The sequence below is a fragment of the Pongo pygmaeus genome, chromosome 20 (assembly GCF_028885625.2).
Source record: "Pongo pygmaeus isolate AG05252 chromosome 20, NHGRI_mPonPyg2-v2.0_pri, whole genome shotgun sequence".
NCBI classification, from domain to species: Eukaryota; Metazoa; Chordata; class Mammalia; order Primates; family Hominidae; genus Pongo; species Pongo pygmaeus.
In genome coordinates this window covers 56792102-56819371 of record NC_072393.2, presented here as the reverse complement: position 1 = coordinate 56819371, position 27270 = coordinate 56792102, and the positions used below count along the sequence as shown (strand labels likewise).

The 27270-nt window shown below is 57.3% G+C and overlaps 1 protein-coding gene across 3 annotated transcripts in view; it reads left to right on the top strand.

The window, feature by feature from the left end:
* Positions 1 to 3461: 3461 nt before the first annotated feature.
* Positions 3462 to 27270, top strand: part of SHANK1 (SH3 and multiple ankyrin repeat domains 1) — a 60353-nt gene continuing 36544 nt past the window's right edge. Inside the window, exons 1-15 of one of the 3 annotated variants that reach the window (XM_054464895.2) lie at positions 3462 to 3883; positions 6328 to 6625; positions 6812 to 7015; positions 7559 to 7630; positions 9011 to 9119; positions 9352 to 9503; positions 11188 to 11355; positions 11815 to 11931; positions 18382 to 18459; positions 18708 to 18774; positions 19064 to 19394; positions 20242 to 20435; positions 25146 to 25259; positions 25438 to 25513; positions 25980 to 26006. In XM_054464895.2, the coding sequence (XP_054320870.1) occupies positions 6371 to 6625; positions 6812 to 7015; positions 7559 to 7630; positions 9011 to 9119; positions 9352 to 9503; positions 11188 to 11355; positions 11815 to 11931; positions 18382 to 18459; positions 18708 to 18774; positions 19064 to 19394; positions 20242 to 20435; positions 25146 to 25259; positions 25438 to 25513; positions 25980 to 26006 (1964 nt within the window). In that variant the 5' untranslated portion in view covers positions 3462 to 3883; positions 6328 to 6370. The remainder of the gene's footprint in view (positions 3884 to 6327; positions 6626 to 6811; positions 7016 to 7558; positions 7631 to 9010; positions 9120 to 9351; positions 9504 to 11187; positions 11356 to 11814; positions 11932 to 18381; positions 18460 to 18707; positions 18775 to 19063; positions 19395 to 20241; positions 20436 to 25145; positions 25260 to 25437; positions 25514 to 25979; positions 26007 to 27270) is intronic. The other 2 variants (XM_054464894.2, XM_054464896.2) reach the window with 2 other exon arrangements.

Here is a 27270-nt window from a genome sequence, read left to right as displayed (position 1 = left end):
TCTGTGGCCGGAAACCTCCAACGTTCCAAAGCCGGGATCCCGCCTTGGGTCTCCTCGCACACCCTCCTCTTTCCACTTTCCAGAGCTCGCTTCCGCCCTGCTCTTTCCTTCTGCTGTAGCCCAAAGCTCAGATAATCAGGAAGAGGATGGAGCTGGCTCTCCAAGGAATCTTGGAAAACACAGGCCCCGGCCTCAGCCCAGGAACCCACTCAGAACCGTCTGGGCAGTGGTGGGATGCTGGGACGGAGCGCTGCTTCCTTCTTCCCTGCCTGGCCATTCCTGAGGAGGGGCAGACCTCAGGGTCTTGCTGAGGTTGTTATTACCCTGTGGCCACCATCGCCCACACACTCAATGGAGGAGACTCCAGGGCCCCTCCTAGATTGCCCATCCCACCCTCCAAGCCCTTGTCTGGAGATCCAAGTGAGTGTGTGTGGGGGTGGGGTGACACATGTGAAGAGCACGCATGTGACTGTGTGCACGACCCTGGAAGACGGGGCTCGGGGATTAATTGGCCACTTTACTAGAAGCCTCCTGCAGGCCAGGCCCTGGGCTGGGTGATGCTGGTGACTCCAGCTGCTTGCAGACCAGCAGCCAGATAGTTCCGGGGATGAGGGGGCTGGAGATGGGAGAGGGTGAGGAGTCTGGCGGAGCAGTCAGGGAAGGTTTCTCCAGGGGGTGAAATCGACAGACGCTAGGTTGTGTGCTCAAGGAGCTCTGAGCATTCAGCGAGCCACCTCATTTCAGCCTGGACCACTGCAGTCTCGCTGCCCTCCCCCTCCTTCCTCCTGAGCCCCTCCAATCCCGGCTGCTTGCCGCAGCCAAAGCAATCCTTCCAAACCATAAATCAGATCACATCGCTCCCCACTCCCCTGCTCCCCCACCTTCCCATCATAAGCAGGAGGGAAGCCAAGCCCGGGCCTCAGTCCTCAGCACAGCCTACCATGCTGGGGGCTGGGAAGGAAGAACCTTTGCACCTCTGCAGCTTCATCACCCCCACTCCCCTTACACATCCCCAGCCTCCACCTTCCCTGGCCTCTTGGCTCATCCCCAAATACTAAGCTGATTACAACCTCAGAGCATTTGCACTAGCCCTTTCCTCCTTCTAGAAGGTTCTTTCCCCAGCTCCTTCTCATCATCGAGGTCTCAGCTCCAAGAGGCCTTCCCCAACTACTTTATCTATTCCACATGTTACTTTATTAAAATGCCCCATTTCATCTTTTTGGTATAATCAAGACTGGCACGATCTTGTTTGTTTGTTTATGTCTGTTCCCTGCCAATGAAAGCAGGGATTTTTATGCACTGCTGCATCTCCTAGCACAAGGCCTACCTAGCACATAGTAGGTGCTCAATCAACCTGTTGAGTGGGCGAGAGGGTAGCCGTTCCTGGTGGGGTCAAAGGCCTGGAGGCTTCACCTTTTTGGTTTGCTGGCACCCAAGTTCCCAGGGTGGTGGTGGCAGGGTGGGTGGAGGTGGTGAGGGCAGTGGGAGAGACGCTTGGAGGCAAGGAAGCATGATGCCATGCCATGCCCCTCTATGTCAGGCCCATGAGTCACACAGGGCTTTTCCAGACCAGGCCTGGCTGGTGGTGCCAACAACCATGGGGCACACCAGCCAAGGATCACTGGGCCTGCTCTTCAAAGGAGGAGACCGAGACTCTGAAACAGCATGGCCTGCTGGAGGTCACCAGTGTGGCGGCAGCTAGCCAAGGTTTCTGGCTCCAAGAGCAGGGCATCTGCCCTCGGCTGCCGGGAGCCCCAGGAGGGGCCTTGGAAATCAATGCCTCCGGCCTTCCGTTTTCCAAGAAATCCTGGTACATCGAGGACACTGTGACCTTGGGCAGACAGCTCCCTGCCTCAGAGCCTGGGTCTCTCAGATGCCCATCGGGAACCTGGGGCCCCTTGCCAGGAGCTACAGACCTCAAGAAATAATGCATATGTGGGGAAAGGCCTTGTAAACTGTGCAGGGGTGCACAGCCTCTCTGGCTGCTGGAGCCAACATGGGCAGCTGTGCTTTCCCCGGGCCCAGCTGCTCACCACCTGGGCTAGTGGGTGTGCATCAAGATAGAGGCCTCCCCAGGCTGAGCAGGCACCTCCTCCAGCTCATACTCGGGTACCCCGGAGAGCCTGCAGCTGGAGGGGAACCCAGAATCTGCCTAGAACTGCCCCCTGCAGGCCCTGGAGGTGCTGTTGGAGCTGGGAGAACGAGGAAGCCTGGGCTAAGGGGACACTCATCACTCACTGCTGCCTTGTGGGATCTGCTCTGTCCCTGTGGGTGCGTCCCAGGCATGAATGAGCTGTCTGCCTGCAGCTGGCTGCATATGCGTGCCTACACAGACATGTGCAAACTCTGAGGAGATGGTTGGGTGTGTCTGTGCGTGATGAATAAGGATATGCAACTATGAGGGGATATGCCCAGTAGTGCACAATAGCGGTCAAGTGAGGACTTTGGAGCCAGCCTACCTGTTCCTGATCCTTGTTACCACCTCCTTATAGCTGGATGACCTTGGGCAAGTTACTTAGCCTCTCTGTGCCTTGGTTTCCCCCTCTGGAAAATGGGGATGGCGAAAGTCCCTGAGCCTGGCACACAGAAAGTGCTCCAGGAATGTCAGCAGTAACTATCCCGGAGGGGAAGGATGGCATGGTGTTGGGCATGTAAACGGGTGAGTGCGAACCAGTGCAATGGACAGCACGGTGGGTGGGTGTGATGGGAAGGCGTGCACACGTCTCTACAGTGCTGTAACTCCGTTTTGGTGTTGAGAGATCTGGGCATGCATACCGGGGTGAACGCCTGTGTGCGTGTGTGCGCGCGCACGTGCGTGTGTGGTGGGCAAATGTTTGCATGTGTTGCGTGTGTGCCCGGGCACAGGGGTGTGACAACTGCCTGTAGCTGGATGTGTTTGTAGCTGTGTACCCCAGGTGCAGTGTGCCTGGGCATGTGTGCGCTGGAGAGTGTGTGTATATGGGGACTCTGCAGGTGCCGTTACAGCTGGTGACTATGCACCTGTGCCTTGGGGAAATGTGGCCTGGCTCAGGTATGTCCACGTGTGCCCTGACCCAGTGCTTAAATGGAAAGGGTGTGTGTGTGTTTGGGGGGACAGGGTGGGAATCTATAGCCCTCACACTTAAATTTGGGGGTGTAGAGTCTGGCAACAAATATTTATCGTGCCCCACCGTGTGTAGGGCGGCGGGGAGCTCTCTGGGAGGGAGTGGTCCTGAGGTGTGTGTGGGGGGCACCTTTATGGGGGCAGGACCCCTTCGTCGGGGTATGGAAGCAAGCAGGGGCGGAGTCAGGATTTGGGGACTCGGAGGTGGCGAGGAGTGGTGGGGGAGGGCAAGGGTAGGGGGCGGAGCCGGCGGTGGTGGGGGATGGGCGAGGTTTGGGGGCGCGGGGAGGGGCGATGTCTCCTCCGCCGGCTCCCGGAGGGAGGGGAGAGGGCGGAGGGAGGGGAGGGAGGGAGAGAGGGAGGGAGAGAGACAGGGTGAGGGAGAGACAGCGAGAGCGAGAGAGCGAGAAGGGTGGCAGAGGAGGCGCGGAGCGGGCGGCGGCGGCGGCGGCCCGAGGAAGAGGAGGAGGAAGAGCAGGCGGAGACGCGGCGCCCGGAGCCGGCCGGACCGAGCCGGGGGCGGGCGAGGAGGGGCGCGGCGGCCGCGGCGGAAGGGGGGGCGCTCTGCGGATGGCCAGGCCCGGCCCTCGGGGGGGGTGAGGTCCTCGGCCCTCCCGCCCTCCCCCCCGGTCCCCGCCCGCCCCCTCCCCGGGCCCGCTCGCCCTCCGGGGCGGTGGGGCATGGCCTGAGGGTCCCCCGTCTCCGGGGGGGTGGGGGGTGGGGGGAGGGGGGAGGGGCCGCGGGCGCCGCCGACCGGGACTCAGCAGCCCCGCCAGGCAGGTAAGGGGGTCGAGAACCTAGGGGTTTGGGGCAGCTGCGGGGCCGGGGCCGCGGGAGGGGGCGAGGGCGCCCCGGATGTCCTTGGCCCGGCGCCGGGCTCCTGGCCTGGGTGTGCGGCTGAGGGTGCGGGTGAGGTGAGGAGCGTTGGCCTGGGCGACACCAAATTGGGTTACGCCCGGGTCCCCGGTGCCCCGTCCCAGATCGCATCCTTGATGGGAGGGCGCGCCCCCCATCCCCCGCCAGCAGAGCCCCTATCCCGAACCCGCCTCCCGGCTCTCCGGGGCCAAGGGCTCGGTCCCGGTACCCGCCTCCCCGCCCAGCCCGGCCACTCCCCCGCCTCGCCCACCCTGGCGTACCCGGGCCCCTCCGCCAGGTCGCCGTGGTCCCCACTCCCCTCCAGCGAGGGTCTAGGCCCGGGCCTCCTCCGCCCCCTTCGACCCCTCCAGCTCCCGCTTCTCCTTCCAGGCTCCTCCAGTCCCTTCCCACCCCCTGCCCAAGCTCCCCGCGTCCCCACCAGGTCTCCAGTCCCTACACCGCCGGCCGGCGCGCCCCCTCGGCTCCCGCCCCCGACTCCTGCTCCCCGGTGCCCCCCGCCCCTCTCCCCGGCCGGGTTCTCCCCCACCAGTTTCCCAGCCTCGGCCCGGGCTCTCTCTCCCCGCCCCTCCCCGCCTCCCTCCGCCTCCATTCATTCTCCCGGGCCCCGCTCTCGGCCACGCCAGCCGCCCCCTGTCCCCCCACAGCCTCCCAGGGCACCCCCTCTCTCGCGTCCTCCACCACCCCCCTCGCCGATTCCTCAGCCCGTCTCGGTACCAGCTGCGTGCCAGCTATTCTTAGCCGCGGAGCGTTTGATTCATGCCGCCCCGGCGGAGCGTGCCCGCTCCCTCCCGCGAGCCCTGAGGGGGAGGGGCCGGAGCCGGCCCGGGGGGCTGGGGCAGCCGTACGCGCGGGGGGCCCTAGCCAGCTTTCCTTTCATCCCACCGGCCACCCCCTCCGAGCGGGGTTGAGGCTGGGGGTCAGCCAGGGTCAGCCGAGGGGGAGTGTCTGCGGGCCCCAGGTCGCGAGGTGGGCTGTGCGGCGGGGCGGGGAGGAGGCGGCTGGGGTCTCCGCAGGGACGAGGTGGGGCGGCGTGGCTGGGTACCTGGAGGGGGAGGGGGCTTCTCAGCGCAGCCGCGCGTGGGGGAGGGGTCCGCCGGCCCTGGGTTAGAGGCTCGCTCGCCCACACCTCCTGGAACTCTCCTCCCACCACACACATTTAGTCTTCCCTTTCCCAACCCCCCAGCCCATCCCCACTCCCCCAAAGTCAGCAGTACCCTCCACTGCTTCCCATCTCCATGGCAACGGTGCAGGAACCGGGCCTGGTGTCGGGGGGAGGGACCAGACCAGACATTCTGGTTTCCGGTGCTGGGGTGGGAGTTGGGGGAGAACAGAAGGGAGGCGGACCCCATTTGGAAGGGGCTCCACCCTCATAAGGCCACCTCAAGGGAGAACAGCAAGGAGCTAGAGATGATCCCCCACCTCAGTTCCCCAGACGCTCCTCTCACTTCTTAGCCTCCCTCCTAACACCCCCAGTCCTCAGAGTGGAGCCCCTAGTACCCAGCAAGCCAGCCCACCCACCCTGCAGTCCTAGAAAAGAGCTACAGGTCATCTGCAGTCACCCACATCTACCCGGGCCACCACACCACTGTCACCTGGACAGCACTCCCCAGGCCGACCTCCCCACCCACCCGCACACCCTCTCAAGATGCCCCAGTCTCCAAAAGCCACCTCTTGTGGTTCCCTTGGCGACACCCTAGGCCAAATGCTCTGCCCATGACACCCGCATCTCAGTGCCCCTTGCTCCCCTGGGACGGCAGTTTCCCCAGCACTACTCGGCATGCCACGCGTTGTCAGCCACACTTGAGTGAAGTCACCGGCTCCACCCGCTCCAGGCTCACCACACCTCCCTCTCCCCCTTACTACATCTCATTGTCAGCCTCAGCTTCTCCCCAACCCCACCCCCCGGCCCTGGGGTGAGGGGCCAGGCTGGGGCCAGGAGGGCAGGATGCCTGTCAGTTTGTCCACCTGTGTGTCCTTAGCTAATTTTAGCTGCATTTTCTGTGGCCTGGCAAAGTGGGCCAGTAGCTCCCGCGGTGATTCTGCGGTTTCTGGGACACGGCCACGCTGGGTCACCAGCAAAGTGGGGCGCAGGGGGCGGGCTGCAAGCGGGGCCAAGGGCAGGGAAGGAGACACATGCCAGAAGCATGTCAGGGACAGGGGTGTGTGCTTGCCAGCGTAGGAGGAGGCAGCAGGGGAGGCCGTGCAGGCTGAGCGTGTGCCCGGCCTCCTTCCTGCCTATCTTGGGCAGTGGGGGTAGGCTGCCCTTGACCGCTTGACCACCGAGTAGCGCCTGTGGCCTCTGAGGAGTCCCGGGCTCCTAGTCTGATGGCTGCCCTTGGCCCCTGCAGCCGCCTGTGATGCTGCCGTCCCCCGTCGCCCCGTGGCCCCACGATGACCCACAGCCCCGCGACAAGCGAGGACGAGGAACGCCACAGTGCCAGCGAGTGTCCCGAGGGGGGCTCAGAGTCCGACAGCTCCCCAGACGGGCCGGGTCGAGGCCCCCGGGGGAGCCGGGGCCAGGGCAGTGGGGCACCTGGTAGCCTGGCCTCTGTTAGAGGCCTCCAGGGCCGCTCAATGTCCGTCCCAGACGACGCCCACTTCAGCATGATGGTCTTCAGGATTGGCATCCCGGACCTGCACCAGACAGTGAGTACCTGCCCACTGGCCGGTGGCAGGAGAGGGACAGGGCCCCAACCGACATGGGGAGTCCACTGGTGCTGGGTATCCTCCCAGGAGTCACCCCCACACCCAGCTCCTGGCTCACTTCCCAACCCACCTCAGGTTCTTCTCTGGCCCCTGGCCCACCCTAGCCCCTATCTCTTCCCCAACCAGAAATGCCTGCGCTTCAACCCCGATGCCACCATCTGGACGGCCAAGCAGCAGGTGCTCTGTGCCCTGAGCGAGAGCCTGCAGGATGTGCTCAACTATGGCCTGTTCCAACCGGCCACCTCAGGCCGCGACGCCAACTTCCTGGAGGAGGAGAGGCTGCTGCGGGAGTACCCCCAGTCCTTTGAGAAGGGGGTCCCCTACCTGGAGGTGAAGCTTCCCCAACTCCTTCACTGATAAGAGAAGGCATGCCCTGAAACACATCTGCCCCCCACCCACTTTTTAACACACTCGAAACCTTAACGAGGGGGCACCCAGTGTGCTAGTCCAGATCTCTAAGCATCACAGAGAAGTCAGAGAGTCCTGAGTGCAAATTACCGTCTGTTCTGCTTCTAACCAGCTAAGTGGCCTTGGCCAAGTCACTTTCCTGCCCCAACCTTCTCCTCGCCCATCAAATTGGGGGAGGATTCCCAATTACAGTAGGCACTCTAGAACATTCCCTGTAGGGTCCAGACTCCTCCTCCTTCAAGGCAGGGGTTGCAGTGCACATATATCATAATACCCAGCACTCTCGGAAAAGCCACTGCCACTCATCTACCGCCTAGACCAAGGTCCCAGGGCTGTTTCCATTCCTACCCTGAGCTATCCTGGGGAATTAGAAGGGGATCAGACCTTCCCCCTACCCCAAGCCTTCTCCCCAGGCCCCTGATTCCAAGTCTCTGTGTCTCTCTCACTACCCTACCCCGACCTCAGTTCCGATACAAGACCCGAGTTTACAAACAGACCAACCTGGATGAGAAGCAGCTGGCCAAGTTGCACACGAAGGTGAGAAAACCCTGCTGGCATCTATCCCCTATAGCCCCCTACCACTGGACCCCCTGCCCAACCACTTTCTCTCCCCACCTCTTCCCAACAGACCTCCACATTCCCCAAGCCAGCGATCCCTCTCGCCATTCCCCCCGCTTAACTTGGGATGCTGTACCACATTTGAGACAGCCACAAATACCCCCCATTATCCCCATCACAACTCCTTCTTACTTTCCTCTTTTACCCTTCTTCCCTCTGCCTGGACCCACATCATTCCCACCTGGACTGCTTTGAGTCTCCCTTCTCTTCCCCTGCCTCCCCCATATCCATCCAAGGCCTCCTTACTTCCTCACCTTGGCCTAGGACCCTGACATTGAAGGTCCTTCTGCCTAGAGTCTATTTCAAAGACAGGCTGCATTTCTCCCAACCTCATAGCCTGAATCTCTGCAAAATCCAACCATTGCACCCCCCTTTCCAGCCATATCTGTCCTCCTGGTACCTTGCCCGCCAATCCTCAGCCCCTGTCTCTCCTGTGTCTCGATGGTGAGAGCTGGGAGGAAATCGGGAACTGCTTTGGTCAGAAATGAAGGACTCCTGATCCTTGAGAAGGAAAAACTCCCAATCCCTCCTTGTCTACCCTCTCCTGACCACAGCATGTGTTGAACTCTTTCCTCCCTTAAATGTTCCATCTGTCCAGACTTTCACGGTCCACTTTGGGAACCACTGGCCAAGTGTGGCTCCTGAGTGCTTGCAGTGTGTTTGGTCCCAACTAAGACTTGCTGTGAGTGTGAAATACACACTGGGTTTCAAAGATTCAAAGACTTAGTACCAAAAAAAAGTTAAATAACCTCATTCATAATTTTCATCTCAATTACCTGTTGAAACAGTAACATTGTGGCTATATCAGTTAAAGAACATGTATCATTAACATGAATTTCAACACAATTAACACTTCACCCCCTGCTACCCTGCTTTTTTTTTTTTTTTTTTTTTTTTTTTGAGACAGGGTCTTGCTCTGTCACCCGGGCTGCAGTGGTGCAATCATGGCTCACTGCAGCCTCGACCTTTCAGGGTTCAAAGGATCCTTCCAGCTCAGCCTCCCGAGTAGCTGGGACTACAGGCGTGTGCCACCATACCTGGCTAGTTTTTTGCATTTTTCATAGAGATAAGGGTCTCACTTTGTTGCTCAGGCTGGTCTCGAACCCCTGGGCCCAAGTGATCCTCCCGCCTCGGCCTCCCAAAGGGCTGGGTACTTTCTCTGTAAAGGAGGCTGCTAGAAGCTTTTCAATGGCGTATGTGACTCCACGTATATTTTCACTGGACGGCGCTGCTTGAGGACCCTGCTTCTCTGCCTTGCTCCTGACTGTCCTGTCTTCTCTCTTTTTGCCCGTGGCTCAGACGGGGTTGAAGAAGTTCCTGGAGTATGTGCAGCTCGGGACATCTGACAAGGTGGCGCGGCTGCTGGACAAGGGGCTGGACCCCAATTACCATGACTCGGATTCGGGAGGTAGGGAGGGGTGCGCATCAGGAGGACCTCAGGGCCAGGACAGGGTTGGGGAGCAGGGGTGCCATCTGCATTCAGATCCATTCCTGACTGGTATCTCCCAAACACATCGCTGTCCAAGCGGGAGGCCACAGGGCCAGAGGCTGTGGGGTGGAGAGCTATACAGCCTGGAAAATGGGAAGGGATGGAGGAGAGGAGAAGGGGCTTCATGTGACCAGCTTTTCCTGCCCTTCAGAGACCCCCTTGACACTGGCGGCCCAGACCGAAGGCTCTGTAGAGGTGATTCGAACCCTGTGCCTGGGCGGGGCCCACATCGACTTCCGGGCCCGGGATGGCATGACCGCACTGCATAAGGCCGCATGCGCCCGACACTGCCTGGCGCTCACGGTGAGGCTGTGGGGACCCCCCATCCCCGCCATGGGGCCCTCTCTCCTTTTCCCTTTGTTCTTTCTCAAACCTCAGTTCTTTGGTTTCTGTTAAAAATAGGCCCTCTCATGTCCCCAGTTCAAAGCCCCTTTCCATAGACTGACACACAGCCCCTATTGTCACCCTTGTCAGGCCCCCCAGGTGCACCCACCTGGGTTACAGCTGACATCACACAGACCCGGGCACAGCCTCCTCCCCTAAACACCCAGAACGTCTCCATCCCCTGTGACCCAGCTGAATACCAAATCTGCCTCTGTCTCCCCAAGGTGTAAACCCTCTCATTCCTTAAAATACAAAGTGAGCTCCCTGCTATGCCCCCAGATAGAGCCCCTCCACACACACCCTGAAAACAGCCCCCCAGCTACCCTTCCAAACCCAGCACTGCACCAGCTCCACTCCCTCCTCTCTCACATGCAAATACAGCCCCTTCCCCACGTACACAGCCTCAAATGCACTTTCCCAAATAGACAAACCCATACACCCACAAAATACATACACAGCGGCAGCTGCACCGTCTAATTTTAAAATACTCTTCTCCCCCTGCCCCCGCCAGGACACTTGATTCCTCTTCATACGAGGGTCAGGATGGGCTGTCCCCAAAGACAGCCATTGAGAAGCACCCCAACGCACAGATGCTTCAGCTAAATGGTCCCTCCCTTCTCTCCCTCAGATTCTTTCCTGAAGAGCCCTTAATGCAGTCAGACGCCAGCCACAAAGATCTGCAGTATACCCCTGGAGTTAACAGACCCTCTTCATGTATCTTCCGTGCACACTCACCCCCAAACCCACATCCTGCTCACACACACCCCTCCCAGCCTCCAGACCTGCGCTATCCGAGCCAGTAGCCACTGGCCACCTGGGGCTGTTTAAATTTAAATTAATTAGAATGAAGTAAAATTAAAATTTCAGTTCCTCAGGCTCAGTAGCCACGTTCAAGTGCTCAGGGGCCCACACGTGCCTGCCATATAGGGTGGTGCAGTTGCAGACCATCCCCACGATGGGGGAAACATTCTGTTGGATGGCACTGCTACAGGCTGTCCTCACACAAGGTTGCTGCCAACACTTTCTCCTATTAATGTTCATTATTGCTAGCCTTCCACACCCAGAGCTGTCCTTCAAGTGGGGGCAGGAAGTGGCCTCCAGCCCCAATGAGACCGGCCTGATCCTTGCCCTTATCCAAGCTTACCTGTCCCCTGGCTTCCTGCCGTGCCCTTTCTCTGAGATCCTGGACCTAATAACACCTCCCACTTGGCCAGAGACCCTCCAGCATCCAGACTCTGTCCTCTCATTTGTCCCCAACAACCCACCTGTAGGAAGTGGAATGGGTGGGTACTGTGGCCCGTCATGTCTTTCAATGGTTTATCCAAGATCACCCCCCAGGGGAAAGGCTGGGTGGGATGTCAGAGTGCAAGGGTCCTCTGGAGGCACCTACCCAAGTCCCACATTGTTCACAGGGAATCAGAATGGCCCAGGGAGGGAAAGGGCCAGGCTCAAGGTCGCACAAGGGCATCCTGGCAGAATTGAGACTGTCATTGGCCACTGTAGGTCACCCAGGACGGTCCAGTCCCCCTGGCCCTTCAGAATGAGCTGGTTAATGTGTGACTGTTATCTGTGTTTTTCTACTGGGTTCTCTCTCCGTTCCTAGGCGCTCCTGGACCTTGGGGGTTCCCCCAACTACAAGGACCGTCGGGGGCTGACCCCTCTGTTCCACACGGCTATGGTGGGTGGTGACCCCCGATGCTGTGAGCTGCTCCTGTTCAACAGGGCCCAGCTGGGCATAGCTGATGAGAACGGCTGGCAGGAAATCCACCAGGTGCTCCTGATTCAGGCCATGAAGGGCTGGGGTGGGGGACCCAGTCCCTGAGGCATCCGAGGGGCTGGTGCTGGGAACCAGATGCCAGGGTCCTCACAGAGCATGGGGGTGAGAATAACATGGTCCCCAAAGAGGAAATGGTGGGGGTGAAGACAGGAAGACCCTAAGGGGGCATAGGCTGGGGAACCTGACGCCTTGATCTCTGAGAGGGATGAGCTGGCCTCTTGACCCTCTTAAGGAGGCAGACCAGATGCCTGGGCCTTGGAATGACTGAACATTTGGATTTTTGAGGCTGATAGCCTGGGTCCCAGAGCAGGAAGAGGGCTAAAAGGTGATGGGGAGGTGGATGCAGTGAACAACAGGATGAGAAGGCCAGTGCACAGGTCATAGACAGACTCTTGGCCCAGAGGGAGAACAGCCTGGGTCTGATCGATGCCCCTCGCTCCCTGTCTTGCCCAGGCCTGCCAGCGGGGTCACTCTCAGCACCTGGAGCATCTGCTCTTCTACGGGGCTGAGCCTGGAGCCCAGAACGCCTCGGGGAACACGGCTCTGCACATCTGCGCCCTCTACAACAAGGTCTGCCTAGCAGCGGCCACCCCAGGCCCCTCACATCCCCTATAGCTGCCTCCCCCAGGACCAAGCTCAGACACTCCTCTTGACTGCATCTCTGCACCCTTCACTTCTTCACTATTTCCACCCTTTCATCCAGTCATCCATTCATTCCTCCATCCATCCATCCATCCATCCACCCATCCATCCATCCATCCAACAGATATTTACTGAGCTCCTTCTCTGTATCAGGCCTGGAGCTGGGTGCTGGGGACAAAGTGTTGAGCTCATGGCCTAGCAGAGGGCAGACAATATAGTTTGTTGCTACGATCCAGAGTGCTCAGAGCAAAGTCACAGGGAATCCAGATCCCTGCGGGAGACCACATCTGGGACTGGGCTTGGGATGGAGTGGCTGGGGATGGAGGTGGCTTCCTGGAGGAGGTGCCCCCAGTGTTAAGATGAGCAGGAGTAGAAAAGAGGAGAAAGGGGTGCTCCAGGGTGGGGGCACAGCCTGTGCAGAAAACCAGAGGAAAGGGGGCTGTGGGTCCTCAGTTCCCCTGTGTCTCCATTCAGCCAGTGGTGTGTGCAGGTGCCACGTGGCAGCACGGCAGGGCATGGGAGAAAGGCCAATGTGAAGCCCCTGTGGCCCCTGAAGGGAATGACAGTGGGGTGGGAGTTTCAGCAATTCAGGACCTTGGGGGTCCTGACAACCTGGGTCCCTGAGCAGGAAGGGAGTGCTGAAGGGAGACGGGAAGAACACCCCCACTTCTGGAGTTCCTAGGAGAGGAGAGGTACGGAGCAGGCAGGGGGGCTCGTGGCAGCTGGTTGGCAAGAGCCGGGTCTTTCAATGTCATGACCTCTGGTACTTTAGCCACCTGAGCTGCAGATGATCCTGGGCAGGTCAGCCCCATGGAAAGCCTCAATCTCCCCACCTGTTTCTTGATGCTTCCTGCCCTTGAAGGGCAGCTGGTGGGGGTACTTAGAGAGACAGGCGCTAGCATGACAGAGCTGGTCTGTCAGCCCCCTTCCTCCAGGAAGTCTTCCAAAACAGCCCTCAGCCCCCTCTGCCTCGGCAGAACTTGCAGTGCTGGGGATTTGGCGGGTGGCCACGTGCCGCCTCGTGGCAGCCAGCAGTATGCCTGGAGCCCAGGGAAGACTCAGTGTTTGTCAAACCGAACCAACATGGTGCCGGCACTTCTCTCCCTGCGTGCTTCTGTCTTCTGCTCTGCGACACAGACCTCACAACCAATCCTCTGACTCCCAGGCCCTCGAGCTGCTGAGGGGGAAGAAGCCCCGGCCCCACAGGCAGATGGGGGTGGGGAGCAAACAAGTCCCTCCCACTCTGAGGCTCCATCCTCCTTCCTGAAATGGGAATAACGCCAGCTTTTATTGAAGAGGATGAGCCATCGTGTATACTAAGTGCTCATCCCTGGAAGGCAGCCATCAGAATAATAATTGTCATTGTTACCATCACCAGTGTCAGTCAGGGTCCAGTCGAGAGACAGAAACTGTACCGTTCAGATAAACAGAGAAATTTTAGTATAGAGAATTAGACCAGGCACGGTGGCTCATGCCTGTAACCCCAACACTTTGGGAGGCCAAGGCGGGAGGATGGCTTGAGCCCAGGAGTTGGAGACCAGCCTGGGCAACATGGGAAAATCCACTCTCTATGAAAAAATACAAAAATTAGCTGGGCACAGTGGCGTGCACCTGAAGTCCCAGCTGCTCGGGCGGCTGAGACAGAAGAATCGCTTGAGCCTGGGAGGTGGAGGCTGCAGTGAGCTATGATCATGCCACTGCACTGCAGCCTGGGCGATAGAGCGAGACTCTGTCTCAAAAAAATAATTCAATAAATATCCACCATGCAGAAGGATCAAGTGGGTTAGTAGGTTTTCTTGCCTTTGCCATGGGCTTAACAAATCGATGCATAACACATACGAACTTGATTCCTCCATTTCCCCCCTTGTCTTCCTCCCAGGCTTTAAGCTTTCCAAGAGCCAGGGCTGAGTCTGACAGTTTTTCCTCAGTCTCTGCCACCTTGGCCTCCTGATATGCCCGTCTAGCATTTGGTGGTGAAGGTCAGATCCGTGTCTAGGCTGTGAGCACCTCAAGGGTCGGGGTTGAGTGGGATTACTTGCTCTGTTCCAGGACCCCAGCAAACAGCAGGCCTAGCTGCATCTTTGTTGAGTGAGTGAATGAATGAATGAAAATGAGTGAATGAATGATGGGTCAGCCCTCTTGGATTTCCACCAAGACTGTGCACAGTGCCTGGCTCAGAGCATTCAACAGGTGTTTGCTTGTTTCAACAGACTGAATGACTCAACGAATGAATGAATGACTCGAACAAATGAATTTTGACTGACTCAACCCCACATCCTCCATCCTCATCCTTTCCATGCACATTCCTTGAGCACCTACTATGTACACAGCACCAGGCCTTGGGGATGTGAGATGAATCAGACGCAGCATCTGGCCTGGGGAGGGCGAGGGCGGGGTTGGGGGGGGTGGGAGTTCACAGTCTGGTGAGGAGGCAGACGTGTAAGCAAATCATGGCTACGGCATGAGATAAGTGCTAGGATGCCGTTAAATGCGAGTTTCTCTTGGTGCCTAGGGGAGGGAGCCATCAACTCTGACTTGCACACCTTCTCAGCTTTGTAAGAGTAAGATGATGAGCAGGTGAGCTTAGGGGCTGTGCTCTGGCCCTGTGCCCCCAGTGTGGGGGTTGGGGGTGTGAAAACATGCAAAAAGCCAGGCGCGGTGCCTCACACCTGTAATCCCAGCACTTTGGGAGGCTGAGCTGGTGGATCACGAGGTCAGGAGTTCAAGACAAGCCTGGCCAAGATGGTGAAACCCTGTCTCTACTAAAAAGACAAAAATTAGCTGGGCGTGGTGGCAGGCGCCTGTAATCCCAGCTACTTGGGAGGCTGAGGCAGAGAATTGCTTGAACTCAGGAAGTGGAGGTTGTAGTGAGCTGAGATCGTGCCATTGCACTCCAGCCTGGGTAACAGAGCGAGGCTCCATCTCAAAAAAAAAAAAAAAAAAGAAAAGAAAAGAAAAAGAAAGAAAAAAAGAAAAGAAAAACACGCAAAAGTACACATGGCAGGAGTTAACAGTCTAGTTGGCCAGCAACACGGGCATACACAGACTCACATGCACACACACACTCACAAACACACCCAGAACACACACTGGGCTAACTCTGCTGCCTGATGTGTGACTTTGGCAGTCAGAATCGTCCATTCATATGAGACAGGTGAACCATAGGATCAGAAGGCCAGATGCACAGGAGGATTGCTTGAGCCCAAGAGGTGGAGGCTGCAGTGAGCCGAGATCGTGCCACTGCGCTCCAGAAGGTGGAGGCTGCAGTGAGCCGAGATCACTCCACTGCACTCCAGCCTGGCAACAGAGCAAGACTCTGTCTCAAAAAAAAAAGAAGAAGGCCAGGTTGGAATCCTAACTGCTTCACTAACTGGCTGTGTGGTCTTGGGCATAGCATCTGCCCTCTCTGAACCTGTCCTGTAACATGGGCCCATACAAACCCCTTGGTGGATTTATCATGTGGAAGGGTAAGATCAAGGAGGTGCTTGGGAAATGGTGGTTAAATTAGCATCAGAGGGCACTGAGGTAGAGTTGAGCTGGAGGCCAAGTTGGCTTTGGCCAGGCCAAGATAAAAGGGAGAGGACACTCCTCCTACCGAACAGTTCCTGTGGGTCCAGCATTAATCCAGGTGGTGGGTGCCACAGGCAAAATCATGCCCCTGTACAGCTTATGATGTAGAGGAGAAGAGACACTACTGAGACAATGGAATTTCAGGGAGACGGGGTTACAAAGAAAATGAGTTAACATTGGCTTAGAGTGCCTGGCACATACATCAGTGTGGTACTAAAAACTTAAGCAAAGGGTTGGGCACGGTGGCTCATGCCTGTTATCCCAGCACTTTGGGAAGCCAAGACAGGCGGATCACCCGAGGTTGGGAGTTCAAGACCAGCCTGGCCAACATGGGGAAATCCTGTCTGTACTAAAAATACAAAAATTAGCCAGATGTGGTGGTGGGTGCCTGTAATCTCAGCTACTCGGGAGGCTGAGGCAGGAGAATCGCTTGAACCTGGGAGGCAGAGGTTGCAGTGAGCCGAGATTGTGTCACTGCACTCCAGCCTGGGTGACAAGAGCGAAACTCCATCTCAAAAAAATTTTAAAAATAAATAAATCAATAAATAAAAATAAATAAAGCAAGGAAGAGGACAAGGGTTTTTTTTTAGACAGGATGGCCAGAGAAGACCTCTCTGAAGAGGTGGCATTTGTGCAAAAGCCTGAACGAAGTGAGGAAGCAAGCTATGCTGAGATCTAGCGGGAAAGGATTCCAAGCAGAGGGAGCAGCCGTGCAAAGGTCCTGCGGCACGAGTGTGCTGTCAGAGGAAGGAGGTGGCCAGTATGGCTGGAGCCTGGGAGCAAGGGCAGGTGGTAGAAGATGAAGTTGGTGAGGGTCAGGGTGGGGAGTGGCAGGGCAGGCAGCTCAGGTTAGCTCAGCTAACCCTAACCTTCCTAGGCCATGGCATGGACTTTGTGCTTAGCCCAAAGAGTGATGATGGGTGCCATGTGATTGACATTGGTGAGAAATTGATCTGAATGTAGAAGGCATCCCTGTCCCCACTGGCCCAGTCCTGCCCCCACCCTTTCCTCCACAATGTGTGTCCCCTTCCTTCTGGGCCTGGCAGAAAGTGTGATTAAGATAGAAGGCTTTGGAGTCAGAGAGATCTGGGTTCGAATCCAAGGCTGATAATCACCAGCTGTGTGACTTTGAGCCTCCCCACCCCCCCCCCTTTTTTTTTGAGACAGGGTCTCACTTTGTCACCCAGACTGGAGTGCAGTGGCATGAACAAGGATCTTTGCAGCCTCGACCTCTTGGGCTCAAGTGATCCTCTCACCTCAGCCCCACAAGTAGTTGGGACTACAGGCGTGTGCCACCACGCCAGGCTAATTTTTTAAAATTTTTTGTAGAGACGGGGTTTCACCGTGTTGCCCAGGCTGGTCTCAAACTCCTGGGCTCAAGCGATCCTCCCGCCTCGGCTTCCCAAAGTGCTGGGATTACAGGAGTGAGCCACCACCCCTGGCCCACCTTGGGCTCTTTTGAAAGCCTTAGTTTCCTCTTCTGTAAAATAGAGACAATTTCCATGTCCTGGAATTGTTGGGCAATTCAATGAGCTTCTGCCTCTAAAGTGCCAAGCACCTGGCACGTAATACGGTAAGCCTCCGTAAGGTCTAGACCTGTGGTTCTCAACCGGGGAGCTTCTGTCTCCCAGGGGACACTTGGCAATGTCTAGAGACATTTTTGGTTGTCATGACTGGGGAGGGGAGTGCTACTGGCATCTAGTGGTAGAGACCAGGGATGCTACTCAACATCCCACAGGGCTCAGAACACCCTCCACAAACCAATGAATCACCAAAGGATTATCCGGCCCTAACATCCAGTGGAACATAGCATGAGCACATACCCTAAATGCCCTCAAATATCCTAGTGGCCATGTTAAAGAGAAGGGGAAAATAATTAGGTGACATTTATTTTAACAACATATTTTACTTATAACAGTGTATCTAAAACATTATCATTTCAATGTAGAATCCATACAGAAATTATTACTTTTTTTTTGAGACAGAGTCTCACTCTGTCACCCAGGCTGGAGTGCAGTGGCGGGATCTCAGCTCACTGCAACCTCCACCTCCTGGGTTCAAGTGATTCTCCCACCTCAGCCTCCTGAGTAGCTGGGATTACAGGCGCCCGCCACCACGCCTGGCTAATTTTTGTATTTTCTGATAGAGACGGGGTTTCACCATGTTGGCCAGGCTGGGCTCAAATACCTGGCCTCAAGTGATCCGCTCACCTCAGCCTTCCAAAGTGCTGGGATTACAGGTGTGTATCACCACACCTGACATTTTTTTTTTTTCTGGGGGGGAGATAAGTCCCTGCTCTGTCACTCAGGCTTGATCTCAGCTCACTGCAGCCTCGAACTCCAGAGCTCAAGCGATCCTCCCACCTCAGCCTCCCAAGTATTTGGGACTCCAGGCACCCACCACCATGCCTGGCTAATTTCTGTTTATTTTTTTGTAGAGATGGGGGGCGTCTCACTATGTCACCCAGGCTGGTCTGGAACTTCTGCCTTGGCCTCCCAAAGTCTTAGGATTACAGGCTTGAGCCACCACGCCTGGCTATAGACATTTAAATTCTTTCTTGTTTTCATATGGCATATCCTTGAAATCCAGTGTGTATTTCACATGCATGGTGCATCTCCATTTGGGCCGGCCACGTTTAAACTAAAGTGCTCCTGGTCTGTACCTGGCAGGTGGCTGCTGTCCTGAGTGGTGCGGGTTTAGGGTGGAGTATTTATTCCTGAGGCTCTTAGCACAGTACCTGTATCTACTCACGGTGATCTTAATTTTTTTTCTCTCTCTTTGTCCTGTGCCACTGGCCATTACCCTCAGGAGACCTGTGCCAGGATCCTCCTGTATCGAGGTGCCGACAAGGATGTGAAGAATAACAACGGACAGACCCCCTTCCAGGTCTGGGGCTGCAGGGGATGTGCTGAAGTTTCCAGGGCTAAGGAAAGGGTGACAGTGACACCCAGTGGATAAGGAAGGGGACAATGAGGAAAGCAAGGAGACAGGCCGTGGAGGGGAAGCTGGAAGAAGATGGAGGGTGGCATTGTCGGAGTGGAAGGTTTAGGTCGGGCCAGGGACCTCGCCATGTTTCCTGCCGTCTGTCTGCTGCCTGGACCCTCCGCCGACCTGCCTCTACCCCCTCCCTCCAGGTGGCAGTGATTGCTGGGAATTTTGAGCTGGGGGAGCTGATCCGAAACCACCGAGAACAGGATGTGGGTGAGTGACAGGGAGCTGGGGCTGCACAGAGAACCTGGGGCCGTTGGGGTTTCATGGTCGGATGGGGAAGTTGGGGGACCTGACTTGGGAGCCAGGATAGGATGGAGAAAACCCTAGAGGACCAAAAATGTCTGGATGGTGGTGGGGGAGCAATTCCAGGCCCCCCGCCCTTTCTCATCTCTGTCTTTCTCCCTCATGCCTCTCTCCCACCATCTCTTGCCCCCGCATGGCCCCCTGCTTGCCTTTTCTCCCCTAACATCTGCCCCCCGCCGCCACTGTGCCCTCTCAGTGCCCTTCCAGGAGTCCCCCAAGTACGCGGCCCGGCGACGGGGGCCCCCAGGCACAGGGCTGACGGTGCCCCCGGCGCTGCTGCGGGCCAACAGTGACACCAGCATGGCGCTGCCCGACTGGATGGTGTTCTCCGCCCCGGGGGCCGCGTCCTCTGGGGCCCCTGGCCCTACCTCAGGGTCCCAGGGCCAGTCGCAGCCCTCGGCCCCCACCACCAAGCTCAGCAGCGGGACCCTCCGAAGTGCCAGCAGCCCCCGGGGTGCCAGGGCCCGCTCTCCATCCCGAGGGAGGCACCCTGAGGACGCCAAGAGGCAGCCCCGAGGCCGGCCCAGGTAGGGGAGGCAGCCCTGGCTCCACAGTCCCCAGCCCCATCAAATCCCCTCTCCAGATGGGCGGCTTCCCCCGAGGCCAGCCCAGCTGCCTTCCTCTGTAGGCCCTCATCCATCCAAGTCCCTAGTGTCACCTTGGGGTAAAGTAAGGCCTTGGGAGCTACTGTCCTGACTCCATCCCCAGTGCACCACATGTTAGCTGGACGTCTGCTCCAGGACAGGGGCCCCAGGCAGAGGGTACCCCAAAGAAACATGGGCCCCAGCCCCTGGGGACAGACAGAATGATAGGGTGAGGTGGAGGGAAGCTGAACAGGAAGAGGATGGGGGGGTGGCAGGGACTTGGGGGAGACAGAGAGGTCACTCTGGAGGGAGGATGAGGAGGGGGCGAGGGACATTCCGGGGTCAGGGAGCCCACCTGGCTAGAGGAGGGTGAGAAGGAGGCGAAGGCCAGCCAGGCGTGTCCCGAGGAAGTGGGGGAGAGGCTGGCAACGGCGGGCAGAGGAGTTGGACCTGACCCAGGAGGAAGCTGGGAGTCGCGGAAGGCTCGTGAGCGGAGGGATGACACAGTCCCAGCTCAGCCTCAGGAAGCTGAATCAGGCGGTGCGCACAGGACCGTGGGAGGGGGCAGAGCCGGAAGCCAGGAGGCAGGAGAGGGGGCTGGTTGGGGCAGCTGCGGGCAGGCAGAGGGAGCCCCCAAATGCCCTCTTCCCTGGAGGACGCCAGTGCTGGCAAAACCCTCCCTCCTCCACCCTGATGCGCCGTCCTCTTCCCCCACCCAAGGACCCCTGTCCTCCCAGAGGTGTCTCCTCCCTCCACCCTCCCCTGCCTCTCATGCCCTCTGTGTACGCAGCTCCAGCGGGACACCCCGGGAAGGGCCAGCCGGGGGCACGGGGGGCTCAGGGGGCCCCGGGGGCTCCCTGGGCAGCCGCGGGAGGCGGAGGAAGCTCTACTCAGCGGTACCCGGACGCTCCTTCATGGCTGTGAAGTCCTACCAGGCCCAAGCCGAGGGGGAGATCTCCCTGAGCAAGGGCGAGAAGATCAAAGGTACCCAAGGTGGAAGCAGGGCCTGGGCTGGGCTGTGGGGGCGATCAGGGAAAATGTGGAGCAGAGAGCAGACCATTCTCGGGCTCCTGGAGTATCTCATGCACTCTGGAGACCTCAGAGAGCCCCAGGACACCCCTTGAGGCCTGGAGGACCATGGAGTGTAGCTGAGATGACCCTGTCAGGAGGCAGTGAAGTCAGCCGTGTCCCACTGTGGGACACTGATGCTCTGTGCAGGGCATGGCTGGAACGTCTCACCAAATCGTCTCATTAGACTCCTGATGGCCCTTTCTGAGGAGGGAGGTCATGGGCCCCATTGCATGGTTGAAGGAACAGAGCCTCACACAGGTGAAGCCACTTGCCCAAGGTCCTCAGTCCAAGCCCACAGTCCTTCCTGCCACCTGGTGCAAAGCGTGAGGCTGAGCAGCCTTAACTTTGCCTCCTGCATCTGGCCAGGGGTCCTCAACTGAGAGATGGGCAGGGACCTACTTCTAGGGCCCCGGTGAGCTGGCAGATGTAAGATGCTTGGCCGTGGCAAGGCCTCCCAAAACGGTGGTTGCTGTTATCAGGGTTTACCTCCCTTTGGTTTTTCCGCCTTCATCTGGAAAGTGGAGCCAGTCTCCCTTGCTTGTAGGCTTTGCAGGGCTGCTGACGTGTTCTTGGATAGAAGGATGCTTTAGAGACTACCATGTGCCGCAGGTGTGGCCGTTAATACGAGGCATTGGAACAATTCTTTGCCAGACTCTAGGCTGCCCAGGAGCTGAGCGGTATAGAGGTTGAGAGCCTGGCGGCCTGGGTTCAAATCCAGACCCCACTTCTCTGGGCCTCAGCCAAGTGACTTCTCTGGGCCTCAGTTTCTTCATCTGTAAAATGGGACTTTCATGAGGATTAGAGGAGTCAGATCATGTAAAGCACTTAGACCAATGTTTCCTACATAACAAGTGCCATATAAGAGCCATCATTTGGCCGGGCAAGGTGGCTCACACCTGTAATCCCAGCACTTTCAGAGGCCGAGGCGGGTGGATCACCTAAGATCAGGAGTTCAAGACCAGCCTGGCCAACATGATGAATCCCCATCTCTACTAAAAATACCAAAAAAAAAAAATTAGCCAGGTGTGGTGGCACGCACTTGCAATCCCAGCTACTTGGGAGGCCGAGGCAGGAGAATTGCTTGAACCCAGGAGGCGGAGGTTGCAGTGAGCCAAGATCATACCTGGCTGACACGAGTGAAACTCCATCTCAAAAAAAAAAAAAAAAAAAGCCATCATTTTCCTAAGCGGCCCCTACTTCAGGCACTTAGGGGAGAGAGACCTGGGCCCCTGAGTAAGCAGGGAGGATCCTACCATAGGTCAACTTGAGTGAGGCCTTGAAGGGTATTCGGGGGTCAGAACGTCAGGTGGGCTGTGTAACAGCATGTGTTTCGTAGTCTCTCTTCCCATAGCCTGAGTTCCTGTAGGTGAGGTCATAAGTCATTGGTTTCTGGGTCTCTAGGGTTCAGTTTAATGACCCAGCACACAGGAGGCTTTAATGCACATATGTTGGGTGAATGAATGAGTGAATGAATGATCAAATTCAGGAGCTACTGTGGGGGCCAGGTGCAGCTCCTTCAGGGCCAGCTGCCTGGGACGTAGGCATGTGGGGTTGGGGGAGATGGGAGAAAAGAAAGGTGAGCTGAGGCCAGAGGTAAAGGACCTTCCGGGCAGGCAGAGGACCATAGGCAGTATCTTGCTGAGCTACAAGCTCAATGCTTCTATGCAGGGAGAGAACACACTGCCTTCTGTTTTTATATCCTCATCTTCCGTTTAGAGGGACTTAATTGCCTCAAAGCACGCCCACATCCACAATGTCACTGAGCTTCACACAACCCGATGAGGTAGCCGACTCCTGCTACTCTCAGAATCAAAGCCCAGAGTCTTAACCTGGCCTCCAAGCTGCCTCTCTGCCCACCTTGTCAACCTCATCTCGTGCGACTCTTCCTTTCACCCACAAGGTTCCAGGGACCTCATCCTTCTCTCCAGTCCTCCAATGCCCCAAGCCCTCCAATCCTCCAATGTCCCGAGTCCTCCAATCTCCCAATGCCCCGAGTCCTCCAATCTCCCAATGCCCCGAGCCCTCCAATCCTCCAATGCCCCGAGTCCTCCAATCTCCCAATGCCCCGAGTCCTCCAATCTCCCAATGCCCCGAGCCCTCCAATCCTCCAATGCCCCGAGTCCTCCAATCTCCCAATGCCCCGAGCCCTCCAATCCTCCAATGCCCCGAGTCCTCCAATCTCCCAATGCCCCGAGCCCTCCAATCCTCCAATGTCCCGAGTCCTCCAATCTCCCAATGCCCCGAGCCCTCCAATCCTCCAATGCCCCGAGTCCTCCAATCTCCCAATGCCCCGAGTTCTCCAATCTCCCAATGCCCCGAGCCCTCCAATCCTCCAATGTCCCGAGTCCTCCAATCTCCCAATGCCCCAAGTCCTCCAATCTCCCAATGCCCCGAGCCCTCCAATCCTCCAATGCCCCGAGTCCTCCAATCTCCCAATGCCCCGAGCCCTCCAATCCTCCAATGTCCCGAGTCCTCCAATCTCCCAATGCCCCGAGCCCTCCAATCCTCCAATGCCCCGAGTCCTCCAATCCTCCAGTGCCCCGAGTCCTCCAATCTCCCAATGCCCCAAACCCTCTAATCCTCCAATGCCCCAAGCCCTCCAATTCTCCAATGCCCCGAGCCCTCCAATCCTCCAATGCCCTGAGTCCTCCAGTCTTCCAGTGCCCAAGTCCTCCAACCCTCCAATGCCCCAAGCCCTCCAATCCCCCAATGCCCCGAGCCCTCCAATCCTCCAATGCCCCAAACCCTCTAATCCTCTAATGCCCCAATCCCTCCAATCTCCCAAAGCCCCAAGCCCTCCATTCCCCCAATGGCCCAAGCCATCCAATCCTCCAGTGCCCGAGCCTTCCAATTCCCCAGTGCCCCAACCCCTCCATTCCTCCAATGCCCCAAGCCTTCCAATCCCCCAATGCCCTGAGCCCTCCAATCCTCCAATCCTCCGATATACCAACCCCTCCATTCCTCCAATGTCCCAAGCTTTCTTGTACACCAAACTCTTCAAACATGCTGGTCCTTCTGCCTGGAACTCTTCCATGCTCTATTTGCCTCCCCAGCTCCTAGGATCCTTCAGGTCTCAGCCTATATGTCACACCTCAGGGACACCTCCCTGGACCCCTTTGCTATCTATAAGTTATATACTCCCATCTGGCTTCTCTCCAAACACCCTCTTATTTTCCCTTGAGCTCTGACCCCAACTTCCAATCATACAGTCACTTGTATAGTTATGCCTCTATTGGCCACTGCTCTGGAAGCTCCTCAAAGGAAGGAACAACATTGATTATATTCAACAGTGTCTACCCTGGTACCTGACTCATGACTGGCACTAACTATTTTTACAGTGAACAAATGATTGATTACAAGACCACCAAGCCAGGCATGGCAGTACCAGCTAAGAACCCAGTCCTCTTGACAACCCATCTCCTGCTCTCTTCCACGACTTTCAGCTTCCCCTCATTTGGTCTCCCCAGATGCTCTCAAGGGAGGCAGTTTATGGAGGGGAATACATCTGATGGCCCCAACTCAACCCCTAGCATAGCTGGAGCCATCTCCTGACAAGGGTATTCTCCACATTCGCTTCAGCTTCTTTGTCTATAAAATGGAAAAACAGTTGTTACCTACCTGGGTAGGCATAAGGGTTGAACGAGGAAGGAAACTATGTGAAGGGCTGAATGGGGGCAGAGTCATGAAAAATGCCAGAGAAATGGAAGACCATGTGTTTGCCACTGGTGCCCTTGTCATGCACTGAAGCCCTTGCATGGAGAGGTAGCAGCACATGAGTGACTGAAAGTATGCCCTCTGGAAGCAGACTGAGCTGTGTTCAAATCCAGATCTGTCAGTTACTAGCCTTGTAACCTTCAGCAAATGATCTTGGCTCTCCAAGCCTCAGTGTTCCTATCAGTAAAAGGGGGATAATGAAAGTGGCCCCTCTTAGGGTTCTGGCCCAGGTGCGAGTTGGATAAACATTAGCTGTTCTTGTCATACATCTCTGTTTTTCAGCAGCAGGCATGTAACAGAGTCTGCGATGTTTGCTAAATGGGGAAGCGGTGGGGCCTGGGAGGGTGGGCAGGGGGAAGCAGCTTCCATTAGGGGAGAGGGAGAGAAGGAAAGAGGTGATTCTAATCTCTTCTCCCTTCTAGAGCCAGGAGAGGCAAAGAGAGACAGAGAGAGGGGTCTGGGGACAAAGGACTGAAGATTAAGTGGCAAGGAGACTTTGGGAGGTGGCAGGGACAGTGATGGGAGGGTGAGGTAGAGCTTGTCCCCCCATCCGTGATCTAAGTCCACAGAGCCTAGGAGGGTGAAGGGGAATTACACAACTGAGCTGTCATCAGTTACCAGGGGAGACAAGGACCAATTGTGGACCTGCCCCTAACCTAGGAAGATCATGTTATGGAACACAGTCGTCTTCCCCAATGCCTGTCATCTTCATTGGATCCAGAAACTAGAATGCAAGAGTGATATGATTTGGGTCTCCCCCAAGCTCCTCACCCCTTCCTCAGACGTTTATTAAGGATGCCCTTGGGCCAGGAGCTGGTAACTGTGGGAATGCTGTAAGTTGAGTGTGTTGGCAGTTGAGGGGCAGCACAGAAACACAGAAATGTCTCTATGTCCCCATTCCCCATCCAGTACTTAGCATCGGGGAAGGAGGCTTCTGGGAAGGCCAGGTCAAAGGTCGTGTTGGCTGGTTCCCCTCTGACTGCCTGGAAGAAGTGGCAAATCGCTCTCAGGAGAGCAAGCAAGGTAATGCGGAACCCCCAGCAGTGTTCAATGGACCCTAGGATTCCCATGTCCACTCCTTTCCTTTCCTAATGGGGGTGGGGTACTGGGAGGTAGATGGGAAGACTTGGGCCAGGAGCTCTAGGGCTGGGCTTGCGGTTTCCAAAACAAGAGTCCAAGGTTGTCTGTTGTCCCCCTGCAGAAAGCCGCAGTGACAAGGCAAAGAGACTCTTCCGGCATTATACCGTGGGCTCCTACGACAGCTTTGATGCCCCAAGGTAAATGTCCTTACACCCTCGGGCAACCCCCCTCACCCCAAGTTCCCTTCACAATGTATGCCTATAAATATTTCCATCACCTCTAAGCCCCCTTTCTAATCTGTTCCTTCTAAAGTTTTATCCAGGGGTGGGATAAGCCAGAATTAGCTTCAGACAGCACAGCCCAACCCCAAACCATCTTCGGCAGCCACTAAGACTGCCCAGCTCTGGGGTAGCCAGAGACAACAGGGTGGTCAGGGCAGGGTGGGGATGCCGGGGGGGGCTGGGGCGCTCTTATGTCTGGCTGGCTGGAGGCCCTTGTCTCCTTTATGTGCCCCATCTCTGTGCAGTCATGTGCAGTGGGAATGTGTGTGTCCCATGCACCGGTGTGGGGAGGGTGCAGTCAGGGCTGGGTGGGATTGGGGTGAGGAGAGGGGTGCACTGACACCTTTCCCCTCCCTGGCTGCTGGCTGACTTGCTTCGGAAGCTTAATGGATGGGATTGGCCCAGGGAGGTGAGAGGCGAGGGGCAGGGAGGGGATGGGGTCAGAAGGGGAAGGACGGGGTGCCTGGGGGGCGTGTGAACGTGTGTGTGCACGACCAGAGCTGAGGTTTCTCGGTGTGTGAACGTGTGTCTCTGTAGGTGTGCATGACAAGCATCTGTGTGCATGTGTGGCCTGGATGTACCTGTACCTATGCCCGGGGCTGGAGGGTCCGCCCTGCTCTGTATATACTGGTGCCTTTGTGGCTATGATTACTGTGGGGCTGGCTCTGCACATCTGTGCTTCTCTGAATCTGTGGGCAAGCACTGCAGGGCATGTCAGTGAGTCTGCTCACACACATGGACAGGTGGGTCTCTGCACACATCCGTCCCTCTCGTGCATGTCACTGTGCGTGTGTGCTCGCACATTAACGTGTGTGCATGCATGTGCGTCTGTCTGATTGATCTGAGATTCAGGACCTGGGATGTTGGGGGAGGGAAGGGCAGAGGAGGGGAGGATTCCAGGGCTTGGGCCTCCAGAAGGACAGGGCTGTGGGGGAGGGAGGGTCATAATTTGGTGTCTAAAATATGACACTCTCCTCCACTGCTCCCCCCAATCCAGGGAAGGGTCCCCTTGTGCGTAGCATCCTTCCATTAAATGTGTCCAAACCTATGTGTCTGTGTTCTGGCCAGTGGGGATGGGTCGGGGATGGGGGGGACAGAGAAATGGCAACATGGGGAGAGAGGGTGGGGCTGGGGTGCCACCCTGCGCCCCGAGTGTCTGAGGCGCTTGACCGTTGTGCGTGTTTGCCTGGCACGTCTCCGGCTCTGGGCACCGGGTGAGTATTGGGGTACACCCCCCACACCCCGAGCTTCTATGTCAGCCTCTGCTTCTTGTCTACCAGTGTCTCTCTGGGTCTCTCCTTGGCCTCCGTCTGTGGGGGTCACTTGCCCTACTAGCTGAATGCAGGTGGTCCCCGTCACCCTCAGCTTCCTCCTTCTACTCTGTCTCGTCAATGGGCTTCCTCCCCTACTCCTCCGTGCCTCTCGCTGGCTCCCACGTGCTGCTCTGTGTGTGGTGCGTCTGAGCTTCCCCTCCTCCTGCCTCCCCGCTGTTCCCGGACCCTGTCTGCGCTGGCCTGGCCTGTGCCGTGCGGTGCGCCCTGCAGCCAGGGCCCAACCCCAGCCTCCCTGCCGGAGCTGGGCGGTTCCTCCGTGTGTCTCCCCTCCTGGCGTGTGCCGCCCCCTCCTCGCGCTGGCTCGGGGTCCACGCTCTCTCGGGGAGCTGTGGTGGTGTG